At 34.5% G+C, this 13,597-nt stretch overlaps 1 protein-coding gene across 1 annotated transcript; it reads left to right on the top strand.

The window, feature by feature from the left end:
* Positions 1 to 5,425: 5,425 nt before the first annotated feature.
* Positions 5,426 to 13,207, top strand: LOC135071485 (endocuticle structural glycoprotein ABD-5-like). Its single transcript, XM_063965264.1, has 3 exons — positions 5,426 to 5,590; positions 7,980 to 8,101; positions 11,753 to 13,207. The coding sequence occupies exons 1-3, from the start codon at positions 5,576 to 5,578 to the stop codon at positions 11,934 to 11,936; spliced, it is 321 nt and encodes a 106-aa protein (XP_063821334.1). The 5' UTR covers positions 5,426 to 5,575; the 3' UTR covers positions 11,937 to 13,207.
* Positions 13,208 to 13,597: the final 390 nt, after the last annotated feature.

Genomic DNA, 13,597 nt, shown 5'->3' with positions numbered 1-13,597 from the left:
TTCGCAGAACTGAGGCAGCAGGGTTCAAGTGGAGGCTACGTACCGAAGAGCGCATCGTAGGACGTCCACCTACAAAGTGGACCGACGACCTCATAAAGATAAGCAGGAAGGTGCTGTATGCAGGCCGCTACCAAGCGGTCATTATGAAAATCATTAGGGTACAGGCCTATGTTCAGCAGTGGACGTCCTACGGCTGAAATGATGATGATGATAAAATGTTGCTTTATTTAAATTCCTACGCTAAAAATTATCCATTTGTATTTAATGCCACTATGCAGTCCTAGTTTAACTGTTACGAGAAAAACTCATTTTTGCAGTTTTCATACTAGTTGCTATTCAAGTAGCCATAAGATAAAAATAATACAGAATACATAAGCTTGTGATACCTTTTTAGAATCTCAATTAACCAAGGAAGTTTTTAAAATAATGGGCACGATGGTCTTCCTACATTTTTTTTACACGATGGCTGATCAAAAGTGCAAGACAATGAATTAATTTTTCCTTCTCTTCTGCAATTTCTTAAAATTTTCATACTTTCAAACTAGTTTGTTGAACTTTGATCTTTTCTATTGATAGCCCAACTATCCCTTGTTATAAGGAAAAAAATTAGATTGAAAAGTATCCTCATTTGTAGAAATGGCATGAGAAAAAGTAATCGCAGGTGGCAATTTTCTAAAAATGCACAAAAACTTAAAAATTTTGAAAACGGTGATATTTTTACTGGGGTCAAAAATGGACGTTAGGGAGATCATGGCGAGGCCTATCGATGGTTACAGGGTTATCCATTGTTTTTGGGACACCCTGTATAGTTGAACGACGGTAGCGCCCCCTTGTCAATGAGTTTGGTGGGACAGTTCAGTTTAGGTCATCTTTAAGATGTTTTTATATGTCATTGGATTGGAGGGAGCAATGATTGATGAAAGTTTACATTAGAGCTATAAAATAATAATTTAGATAAGTAAAGACAGCCTAATATAAGTCCCTCTGTTAAAATTACATAATATATTTACTTTAATGAAGACATTTTTATATATAGGTATATTTAATAAATAACACTGTGATTAAATCAGGATTTATCTTTAATTTACTATAAAGTGAATTTTAAAAACAAACTAATACAAAAACCATAAAGAAAATCGTATCATTTTCGGTCTTAATTAAAACATTACACTAATTGTCAAAAATGACAAATAAAAAAAACTGTACGAATTCGAGCTAATTATTTTCATTGTAAATGGTTAAATCTTTAAATGGTTTTCAGATTATGCACCAAATCAAATGAACACAGTAAATAATGTCAATAATTTAATCTAGGTGGAGAGATGTGGGTGTGCGAGGGAAGGGGTCAATCTTAATGTTAGATTTTCAACCGACTTCAAAAAAAAGGAGGAGGTTCTCAATTCGACCCGTGTTTTTTTTTTTTTTTTTTTTTTTCTATGTTTGTTACGCGATAACTCCGCCAATTATGAACCGATTTGAAAAAATCTTTTTTCGGCGTATAGGTCAAGGGTGGTCCCATTTAAATTTAATAATAGAAAAAACAACCCCCAAGGGTGAAAAATTGGGGATGAACTTTTTTATACGCAATATCTCCGCCGATTATAAATCAATTTGAACGATTATTTTTTAGTTGAATAGGTATTATCAAAAGGGTGGTTTCATGCGAATTTGAAGAAAATATTTCACCCCCAAGGGTGGAAAATTGGGGATGAACTTTTTTATACGCAATATTTTTAATTTTTAGTTTTTTTTGTGTTCACGCATTTGAAGTCGGTTTTATTTTATCAAATACTCAATACGTTTATTGCTTCCATAATAGTAATATAGGTGTTACAATGTGATAATACAGTTAAAAACTGTTGTAAAGCCTTTGAAAATGACGAAAAGAGATATTAGCCCAGACCAACATTTATCGTGCCTTTCTAAGCATTAAAAATCATTAAGCTACAAGCACATCAAACAAAGGGTTATAATACTTATACTAGCTTTCCGCCCGCGGCTTCGCCCGCGTGGAATTTTGTCTGTCACCGAAATACATTACCGTGCGCGTCCCTGTTTCAAAAACCGGGATAAAAACTATCTATGTCCTTTCCCGGGAGTTAAACTATCTCTATGCCAAATTTCATCAAAATCGGTTGAAAGCAAGACAGACAGAGTTCCTTTTGCATTTATAATATTGGTATGCGTAGTATAAATTTATAGCAGTAAAACTAAGACACAAATCATTTTAGGCACTCTTACACAATTACGACAGCTTCTAGCTGCAACTGCATACTGACAACTGTTTTCTACATACACACATACACGGTACTGCTCGAGCAGTTGTGACTACTTCGGCACGGTGAAATTTCAGTTGCCAGGTATATTTTATACTGACTGCTCGAGCAAATATTACAAAGTAGCAGTGGTTCCTCTTCCTCAAAATCAATGTTGCTACTGATTTGAATGAAAATGAAATTGTGACCTGTTGAGCAGTTTCACTACCAACTACTCCAGCAGTTACCTATCAATGGTAGATTCAAGCTGTTGACTGGCTGCAAAAGCGGTCCGTGCCTTTATGTTGACCACTGGCTAATTGCTCGAACTGTCCGTGTATGGCGGGCCCAAACAGACTAATTTTTGCGCATGATAATTTATTATATGAAAGTTCTGTAGCTCTACCATAAGTTCAACCTTACCAAGTGCGTACAAAATGTATGGCAGATTGCACAGCGCCCCTAGCGGTGAACGGCAGAAGTTTGTGTAAGTTACAGTTAGTAGCAGCTAGTGGTAAAGTTTTTTTGCAGTTTTACAAAACACTCCATCCACTATGTCATCCACTCCATCCAGTAGGTACCTATCCATATTTCTGCTTACAAATCCAGACATAAGTGTAATAAGTTATATTATGGTAAATTTATGTTCAAATTTAAGCAAAAAGCATTCTGTGTTTATAAAATATGTTTATTTGCACCTAGTTTATCAATCACCATGTTATTTCCATGCTTTCTATCCAGTCGACTGCTCTAACGACAAGGGTGGGCAGTCGTTGAGATGACAGCGCGAAAATCGTCGGCATCCACTAATTATGACCCTTATGTACCACTATATTGACAAAGTTCTCCGTCTTCGTACGCGATATTGGAAATTTGGCATCTACCATCGGCTGATCTGACATTAGGCGTAGTCTGGCTTTGATATTCAATTTTCAACTGTATTACCTTGACAATCAGTTCAAAATTGATTACTAGAAAATTATTTGACAGACGATTTCTACTCTCGACAAATGCATTTGAATTAGCCCACAGGAGCAGCGTTTATCATAGGAATTGACATCAGCATGTCTATAAATGTATTTTTCGATTTGACCATCCGAAAACAAAGCCATTTTTACTCCAAAACCAATCATTTACTTTAGCAACACGAAAAAATTAAGTATACGTAAAAGGCAACAGGGGTGATGAGTCACCCCAGCAGTGTCAAAATATCAAAAACAGGAACCTAACACTATATGTTGACGAATGCGACTGATAGCTTTCCCTCCAATTAGAGAATAGACCAAACGACAGAAAGACACAACATCAGCAACTAAACGTATCAAGGCTTTTTTGAACTGGTGGGGTGACCAGTCACCCCTGTTGCCTTCCGAAGGTTAAAACAACGTAGTAGGATCATAAGTTTTCTCTAATAAAAACACACACTATTAAAACAATACATTCTTACCATTTTTATTAACAGTCAAATCTACCACAAAAACTTCGTCCAAGTGATTTATAATTATGTTTTATCCCATGAAACTCGATTAGACATAGTGCTACGCTTCGATGAATTTAAAATGACAATCAACTACTGCGTTAAGAATCAGAGGTAGTTCAGGCTACGTGTCCGTCAGACATTTTTACCGATAAATTTTTAGCGCATAAGAACTAATGTTGTTGATTAGCTATCTAGTCCTGTGAGTTTTAAATATGTAGGTGTCGAATCATCTCAATCATCATAAATCTTCGGATGAAACTTCGCCGTGAAACCGCGGCTTGGAAGTGTCAGATCATCCGAAATACATATAATTAATTAAATTAAATTCTAATAATGAAAAGGACAACGGTAAGAATCAATTATTTTAAGAATTTTTCATGTCATATTGTACGGATGATTGGACTCCTATTTGAAAGAGAGACAATAAAATTCATCCTATGAAATTTCCTCGGAGGAAACGTCACCTAAGTCTGAGGTTGCTGGTGTTTTCAAATAACCCTATACAATGATTTAGATATAAACCTACAGTTTTGCACAATGCATATTTAAAACTCTTTCATTGTGTAGAAAATCATTGGCTTTGATATAATATTCCAATGTAACTAAAAAAGTATTGAACGAACATCGATATTACAATTGTTATTTACGTTTTGTTTCCTGAATTTGTAAATAAATGACATTGTGACCTAATGCCTTATCCAGTAAACAAACGAAGTTGTGGTAAGATAAACGTTACCCGACTGTAAAGTACCTCTGTGATTACATATACGAGTATTTTCGATTACTCACACACACACCAACCTACTATTTTTGTAGTACGGTCAACGGCACTTGAAGCTTAACACTGCGGCATCTTATGTATTTTGTGATAGGTGTTATTTTGCAACATTTTTATGTAACTCTGACTTAGTAGAGACTGCATTTGCTTCCGTGAGACATTATTTCTGAAACGTTAGAATTTTAATTCATAATAAGAATTTGCACAATTGGGTATTTGACTTGATAACTAATACTTATTATAAATGCGAAAGTTGGTATGGTTTTTTATAACTATTTCACTCAAAAACTGCTGAACATATTGTGATGAAACTTTACAGTATTATTTTTTATACATCAGCGTAACATAAATAGGCTATAATTTAAAACGATTTGTGACAAACTGATTTTAATGCAGGCGAAGCCACAACTTCAATCTAGCCCTGAAACTTTAATTGGTTTTTGGATCAAAAAGTTGGCAGAAATGTTAGGTACTTCATAAGTTCATAACACAGAATAGCCTACCCGAAAGTAATATACTTAATATTTCCATTAGGTGAGATATATTCCACGTTGTTGTAAAAAATACACGTAATATTTCGTGCCCGAATTCAAGATTCAATTCGATTGTTTCCAAAATAAGTCTTCATTATGTCTCAACCGCCAGCCATCCCATTTATGCACAATGATCGGTAACACAAACTCCGCATCTGAACGATCGCTCAAACGTGATAATCATGAGATAATTTGTATAGTAATGTTTTCTTGAAATTTGGTCATTCCAAATGATTTCACTCAGTAGGTAACTGTTCAGTTTACAAAACCCATTAACGTCTCCATTGTTTCATTATAGGATGTCGCTTATTTGAGCTGTGATCTGTGACGTCACTTCTCGGTAATTCCATTCATGTGTCGATCTCTTAATGGGCAGGTGGAATTGGCTCAGTTTCAGATAAGACAGTGCACGCGCTCGCTCGTACGCGTACGGACCTTATATATAAAGAAGATCTTACGAAACCGTTAGCACATTCGGCCTACAAGTTGTCCAGGAAGTCGCCTGTTCCTTTGTCACCAAGAAAACAAAATGCTGCTGCCACTGGTAATTATTTTACAATTTTTAATTAACACCCGATAGACAATTGGTGTCAGTATTTACATAATAACAACTTTGTGTTTTGATGCACATGAATGTTCCCAACGATGCATCTGTCGACCTTCTCTTTATTGCGATGTCGTCAATATGTGGTATTGCAAAAACTAAGCGTCTCGTGTACATGCATGTTTAGTTAGCCGGCTAATATCGTTGGAGTTAACTGTAAACCTTTACCTCAAGCATTTAGCAATACTAATCATTAAGTACAATGCTAAAATCGAGAACCTACATGGGCATATTTGCTTCAAAATACGAGTAGCGTAGTATTATAATTCAGGGTTTCTAAAAGTGGGGTACGCGAACCCCTAACAGTTCGCCATTCGAGGGCAGGGGGTTCACGATAAGATTTACGTAATGGGGGCAAAAATAAAACTGTCCAAAATTACTCCTAAAATTGACTTCATTTGCGACAGAAAAAAAACATACCCATCACATTAATAAATTCGAAATTATCATCTAATTTTCTTTTATAGTCAATTTAATTATTTTCTTTAGGGGGCTAATTAGCTAATTAGGGTTTGCTGTCACCTGGAAACTTTAACAGGGGCTCGTAGAACCGAAAGTTTGAGAAACTCTGCTATAGTTATAGTTGATACCACAAATCATTGATATACTTTTTTGCTTTGTCAAAACGCAAACCTCCCATTGGATTTGTATGGCAAAGGGAACATGTGACGTCACAAGTTCGTGAACTTAATGATTTACATAATGATATCAAAATTAAAGGTTTATTCTGTTATGCACCACTCATAAAATACAAAGAGTGTGAATAGCGGAACATAGTGGTGCATAGCGGAACTAAACGAAAACTGAAAATGAAATTTTCAGTTGACTGAAAACTTACTCGGCTTTCAAGGCTAGGATGAGATGCGAATATAGAAATTGTGTTATAGAATTGCTCAATTATTATTATTAGGTACTTATACCAGGTATACATATTATAAAACGAATTCGTTTTGTATGCTTAAATTTTCAAAACTACGCAACGGTTTTTAAGTAGTACCTGTGCAAAGCAGGGCGGGTTGTTACTTAGTTATAAATTGCAATTATTATGCACTTAACATAAATTACGTATAGACTATTTTGTTCCACATAAACGTAATAATTATGAGATCATGGCTAAAGTAAAATATTAGTCTTATTAAGACAGTAACTTTTTCTTTTATTTGTACAAGAGCTGTTGTTTATGCAATAAGATTTTTTTATATGAGTATTATTACCTAAAGACACCATAACAACATCAATATGGTGTTTAGATCTTTTTATTCATTTATTTCTTGTCTGTGCGATCGTTTAGTTTCATATGCCTATACACTATACCCTGTTTGCATAATTATTATTTATGTAACTTAAAGTAGGTTATTCTATTCCACACATTGACATGGTATTACTTCTGTATGTAATACTTTCATCACCTGGGTGATCTAATGTAGGTGATCAAAGTGGAATAGACCGACGTATCGGATGTATGTAAAAGAATACAAATCCTAAAATAATGTAAACATATGCGAACAAAAACAAAAAACTAGCTTCTATGTTAACCTTCTTCCCTAATATGTATAGGTGGAATGACATTTGACCAAGAATTTGGGAAATAAAGACTGCATAAATATCCATTCATTGAGACTGAACTAGGTATTCAGACCGAGATTTATTTCCTATTGAAACCAAATAGCCTTCGCCTTCAGCCAATCATTTGACACTGTAGACTATTTTTAAAGTGAGGCGTTTTTTAAACTTATAATTAACTAGCTGTGCCCGCGACTTCGTAGCTTGAAAATTAGTTTGAATAACATTTCCCGTTTTTGCAACATTTTTCTTTACTAAAATCTTTGAATGCAGTTCTCTTTCTTTTTAAAAATAAAGGATTGTTTTCTTTGAGTAAAATTTTCTTGCTTCATAATTATGTAGGTTTACCTACTTACATATAAGCAGGATAATACAAGCACCACGACTGTACCTAATCATCAAATAGTTGTAGAAGTGCATCATTGTTATTTTTCCACACATTTAGATCCGCAATCTTTAAAAATAAAATCGATATTTAATGTTATAAACGATACATCCTTGTCTACATTACGTAAAAACAACCATGTCGTTTTTTTCTGCAACTCTCTTACATCAATATGGAAGTTAAAATAAACAACCGTGAAAGCTTTCGAAAGAAACAAAACAAAAGTACCTAAATGTTTTTAATGTCAAGAGCCACGATATCTTTCTTTCGATAATGTAATTTAAGTTATTTAAATGAACGCTGAAACACAAGATTAAGAGATGGACTTAATGAGGATTTACGGCCACGATACTCATTTGTTTTTGGTGTGTACATTTCCAGATCGTTGGTGTATTGTTGGTGCAAACATTGGCGGCCAGCCCGTACATTGACAGCCATCCTCAACCTCAAGTATTAAACTACCACATGGACACAAATAATATGCCTAATTCATATAATTTTCAGTAAGTGCTTTTAAGTTATAGTTGTTGCAACTCACGAAGGCGAGTGAGCTTTACATGTATGTCGCTACTGTTCGTTTTCCAAAAGTTTTGATAGACATTACACTAGTGCGTGTACTTGTACGTACACGTACACACATAAGTAAAGCTCTCGCCTTCGTGAGTTACAAGAACCTATACTGTTTTATCTTTCTACTAGCGAACCCGAAGAATTTCTTATAAAAATACATTTATAAGGAATTTTACAAATCGTTCCAGTAGTTTTGGAGTCTATTCAATTCAAAGAAACAATCAAATTAATATATTATAAATATTATAATATTAGTATCTTTCTATGTCATATTTCTATTATTTATTATTTAATAAACAATAATTTTATAATATATTTACAAATTAAATAAAATTACTTAAAAACTATAATTTAAAAATTACTAATGATAAAAACTATTTACAAAATATAAAACATATTTCTTATTTAATGTTATTTTAGACGTTGTAATTTAATATCCCAAATAAAGGTTTATACTTATCTACTTTTCTGTCGGTAACTTCGGAACGTACCTATTGAAGACACCATAATTTCGAAATCGAATGTTACATTGAATAAAATAAAGGCAATAATTTTAATTTTATTGCTAACAGTGAATAGATATCACGTGCCATTCAAAACAAATCCTGCTTACATAAAATTCAATGTCGTACTTTACACACTGAGCACACATAATCGGAATCCTAAATGAAAAGGAAAGCAAACTTGTGTGAGTCATTTAATGCAAGTAGAGTCAACATTAAGTCTAGACATTTTTTGCAAAATAGCAGCTATTGCATTGACATAAGTGCCATACTACAGGTGCTGCGTCTGAACCTAAATTGCGGTTCAAAATATTTTCGGAACAAACAAGTGGGTTGTCTTGTCATGTTTATAATGGCTTTAATGATTGGAGATCCATTTTCATACTAGATAACCTTTTTTTACACTTGGGCTGGGTTGCACCATCTTACTTTAAAAACGTCAAGTCTGTCAAATTCCATACAAAAAACATCTCATATCGTCATATGTAGTTTCGGTTTTAAAGTTAGGTGTGCAACTTAGCCTTAAGTGGAGTATAATCAATAATTATAGTTAAAGTAATTTAATGCAAACCGATGACATTATAATTGAAAGTAACTTTTCAAACTAAAAACCTTTTATGTAGTAAATAATTATAATACATAAATTGTTAATTTTATTATTATAGACAAAATTATTTTAGTAAAAGCCCAAATATCTCTCTCTACGTTCACGGAACTCTTTCACCAATTGATCGATGTGTGCTGTATGACATTGTTTTAAAAAGCAAATATTTTTAAGCTTCGATAGACAAAAGGTATTTCCCGGAGTACCTATTTTCGATAATGCTGTTAATTAATCATGTATGGAGGCCAGACTAGAATATTATGTGAACTAACTGAAATACTCCTCTAAAGAACATTAAAATAAAGCCAAAACATCTGAGTATGACTAAGACGATTACAGATTTAATATAAATATATATGCAATTCATTGCTGCCAAAATGGTCAGGAAAAGATGATTGGCTTTTTCGACTGATTTAATCACGGTTCTTTTATCATTCCCGTCTGCCAAACAAATTCAACGTCGATTGAACGAGATATCGATCTTTTCAAATCCTTTTTCATATTGAATATGTGTCCAGTTTATTTTGAAAAATACGTATTATTGTTACACGTGGAAAGTACATGGATCTAAAATTATAAAATATATCGAATCGGTGTAATGTGCGCTCTTCCATACATGCCCGTACTGATAAACTGCCCGACTAAACTATCGGCCGACGAAAAATCGATGGTCTACGCCTAGGCTTAATGTCTGATATGTGTCAATGCGGAAAATGACAGAGTTATAAAACATTTATTCTACTTTTCATACGGATTTTTTTTATTTTTTTTTATTTACTCACCTCCTCCAATAAGTTTCGGAAAACTATAACAATAAAATCCTCTTTATGATATTACATTATATTTATTTTATGTTAACGTTTATCTATTGCTGAATCATATTTGGGTATCAAAGTATGATTCAGCAATAGATAAACTGTAACATAAAATATAATATAAAGTTTTTTTTAACAATCAATGAAACACATCATAAGACGACATGGACTTGGACAAGTACAATGGATACAATGATTAAAATACTTGTAAGTTGACCGTGTCACAAAAACTTGGCATGCCTGCCCTCCGCAGGTTGAACGTCCTACAAACATTTCTAAAGCCGTTATACGAAACGTGCCCCCAAAACCGTGAAATTAATATTAATAAATAGCATGTCATTTTTTAATACTATCGCAAAATAGATAACTTTGTATTTCCCAAAATTTTTAAAAGGTGGCAAAAGTGCGACGACCTCTGCTGAACACACTAACATCTTTTTAATTTCATGACACATAACAAGAAATATTCTAAGGCTGGGTTGCACCATCTTGCTTTAACTTTGACAAACGTCAAAAATCTGTCAAACTCCATACAAAAAACACCGGTTATCGTCATAGTTACGGTCAAAGTTAGGTGGTGCCACTCAGTCTAAGGCAGAGTTGTACCATCTTACTTTAACTTTGACAAACGTCAAAAATTTGTCAAACTCCATACAAAAAGCACCGGATGTTATTTTTACTGTTACGGTTAAAATAAGGTGGTGCAACTCAGCCTTAATGTAAAATAGGTTACAAATTAAAAATATTAAGCCCGCTTCTTTTTATGCAGCTATATGCCTGAGTCGAAATTCTTATTCAATAACTAGCTATACCCTAGTGAAAGACCTTTATCACCTAGTGGTATGAAATTACTTCCTATTCTCAGACCTACTGAATACACACACAGCATAAGAATCGGTCAAGCCGTTTTGGAGGAGTGTTACAAACACTGTGACACGAGTATTTTAAATATTAGATTTATCCGAGATGTTAGTGTGTGTCAGGCACGGGTTTTATCACGTTAGGGCCATAAATCTTTTAAAAGAAGGACAGGGACATAGCTTTATGTAACGGTGTTTGAAATGCGAAACTTTCGATATTTATACCATCTGCGACGTGTTTAGCCTCCAAATTAGGTAACGTATGTTAATAATGTAAGCAGAGGTTTGTTTTGGTTGGCATAAACTGCTATAGATCGTTCCATCCACGAAGATGCGCCCCACCAATTTTTGGTCGAGGGAAGCGCAGGGTGCGTGGAAATTGATCCTGGATAATTTAGCGTGTACCGATAACACTCAAATAGTCTTCTAACGGAAATAACTTCACGTGGAGAGTTTAAACATTTATTTATTCAAATTTAGTTTGGACATTGGAAGCGCTTTTTTACGTCAGGAAATGCTTCACGCATACATATCCACTGGCCGATGGGGGCGACAAGTGGGTTATGTAGGATTCTCCCCGCAAGACTCTACCCACTAAACCCCAAACTGACGGTTTCCACCGAAATAGAGCCGCGAGTTATTGTCCTAGCTTGGACATTCGTCCGCAGCTCCGTCTCAAGCTATGGTGGTTTTAGAGGTTTTCTCTCAAATCGGCACTCAGAATTGTCAACGTAGTCCTATCCTTGCGCATTGAGCTAGGTATTATAAATGTAATTTTTAAATTATTTTTAAATTTTTTCAGTTACGATGCAAGCGATGGCTCTTCCCGCACTGAACAAGGCGCCATTTTGAATCAAGGGACAAACGATGCCGCACTCGACGTCCACGGAGCCGCCCGTTGGTACGACGACAAAGGCGATCTGTACGAGATGACGTACAAGGCTGGCAAGAGAGGTTACAGAACTGTTATCAAAAAGATCTCCTAACCGATCTTATTATACCGGACTACTATTCCAGAGGTTTCGGCTTCGATCCCCGCAATATTTTTTTTAAGATCATTATTAATTTTTATTGCACAAATTACTAATATACCGTTAGCCCCTCGTACTAAGCTAAATATGCTTGTGTCATGAGTGGGCTCACAACAATAATCGAGCAGCGGGATTCGAACCCACGTTCCTTGGATCACGAGCCGGTCAATCCGATCGCTTCACCGTTCGGCTATCGTGGTTTCTAAATTATTATTATTATTAAAATTAATTCCATTTATCAGCATGATTGTTGTACAGTCAACAGCATTATTATTCTTTTTCTCACTGGATTTTGTGCTCCAGGATAAAATTTAAAATAAATTAAGCATTTTTTTGTTTTGTAACAAGACGTGCATGATGACTGTGCATGCGATTTGGTTGAAAGACTGCAAAAAGCGCAACAGACTGAATGACTAATTAATTGGTTGAGATTTAAAGTATTCGAAATTACAGATGGTTATACAGAATGTCCCAAAACAATGGATAACCTTGTAACTGTCGATAAGTCTCATGGTCTCTCTAATATACAATTTTTGATCAGGTAAAAATATCACGGGTTTCGAAATTTTTAAGTTATTTTTTGGATTTTTAGAAAATTGACATGCGATGTGATGAGAGATTACGAATTAAACCTTTTCTTGTTTTTTTTTAATACTGTGGAACTACATTATATTGTTAAATTTCATGAGAAAAACTAATCACAGGTGGTAATTTCCTAAAAATAAAAATCTTTAAAATCTTTGATATCAAGGTCAAAATCAATCGATAGTTGTAAAGTTATCCATTGTTTATAGTTGTAAAGTTATCCATTGTTTATGGGACAACCTGTATGTAATAAGATAAATTATAATTAGATATTAGATTACACTTTTAACGTAATAAGACTTGATAAACTATTTATTTGTATTTATTAAAATGTTTATTTGTTAAGTATTCAAATTAAATTTTCATGAAATGCTCGAAAACTTAGAATTATAGAACATGTAGGTAAAAGTACAAGAAATATTGAAATTGCATATACCTAAGTAATTTTAATAATTGTCGAACAGATCAGGGAGAATAATTGTTTAAAATTCTACTGAAATTAGTTTTAAGTTGTAATAAAATCATGTTCATTGATTGATTTGATTTTAGTACTAATTACTACTATTAAGTATTGATTTTTTAATAACTTTATGTATGAAAAGGAGGGTTGAAACTTTTATAAATGTATCATCTACATACAATCTGATTGTTTTTATTATAACTCATAACCCTTCTTCTTCTTCCTCGCTACACTCTTGCCAGAGTGGTCGTGGTCGTCACACCAGGTCCGGTGGCAAGCCTCACAATCCGTCGTCATTCCTCCCGCATTGCACACTTTTTTGTGCACTCAAGTGGACCATTGAGTGCGGTTTTGACCTGGTCAGTCCAGCGCATGGGCGACCTGCCGCGCACTCTTGTGCCCTCAACCTTCCTCTGCACGACAAGTCGTTCAACAGAAGCGACGTCTCCACGTGTAATATGGCCAAAGAAAGTGAGAATACGACTTTGGACCATGGAAGAAACACGCTGTTTGACATCAAGCTCTTGGATGATCGAGGCGTTGGTCGGAACTGTGTCCAGGTTATGCCAAG

Source organism: Ostrinia nubilalis, chromosome 4, assembly GCF_963855985.1.
Source record: "Ostrinia nubilalis chromosome 4, ilOstNubi1.1, whole genome shotgun sequence".
Taxonomy (NCBI): Eukaryota; Metazoa; Arthropoda; class Insecta; order Lepidoptera; family Crambidae; genus Ostrinia; species Ostrinia nubilalis.
Note: the sequence above shows the minus strand (reverse complement) of the source record. Positions and strands in the feature narration are given on the sequence as shown.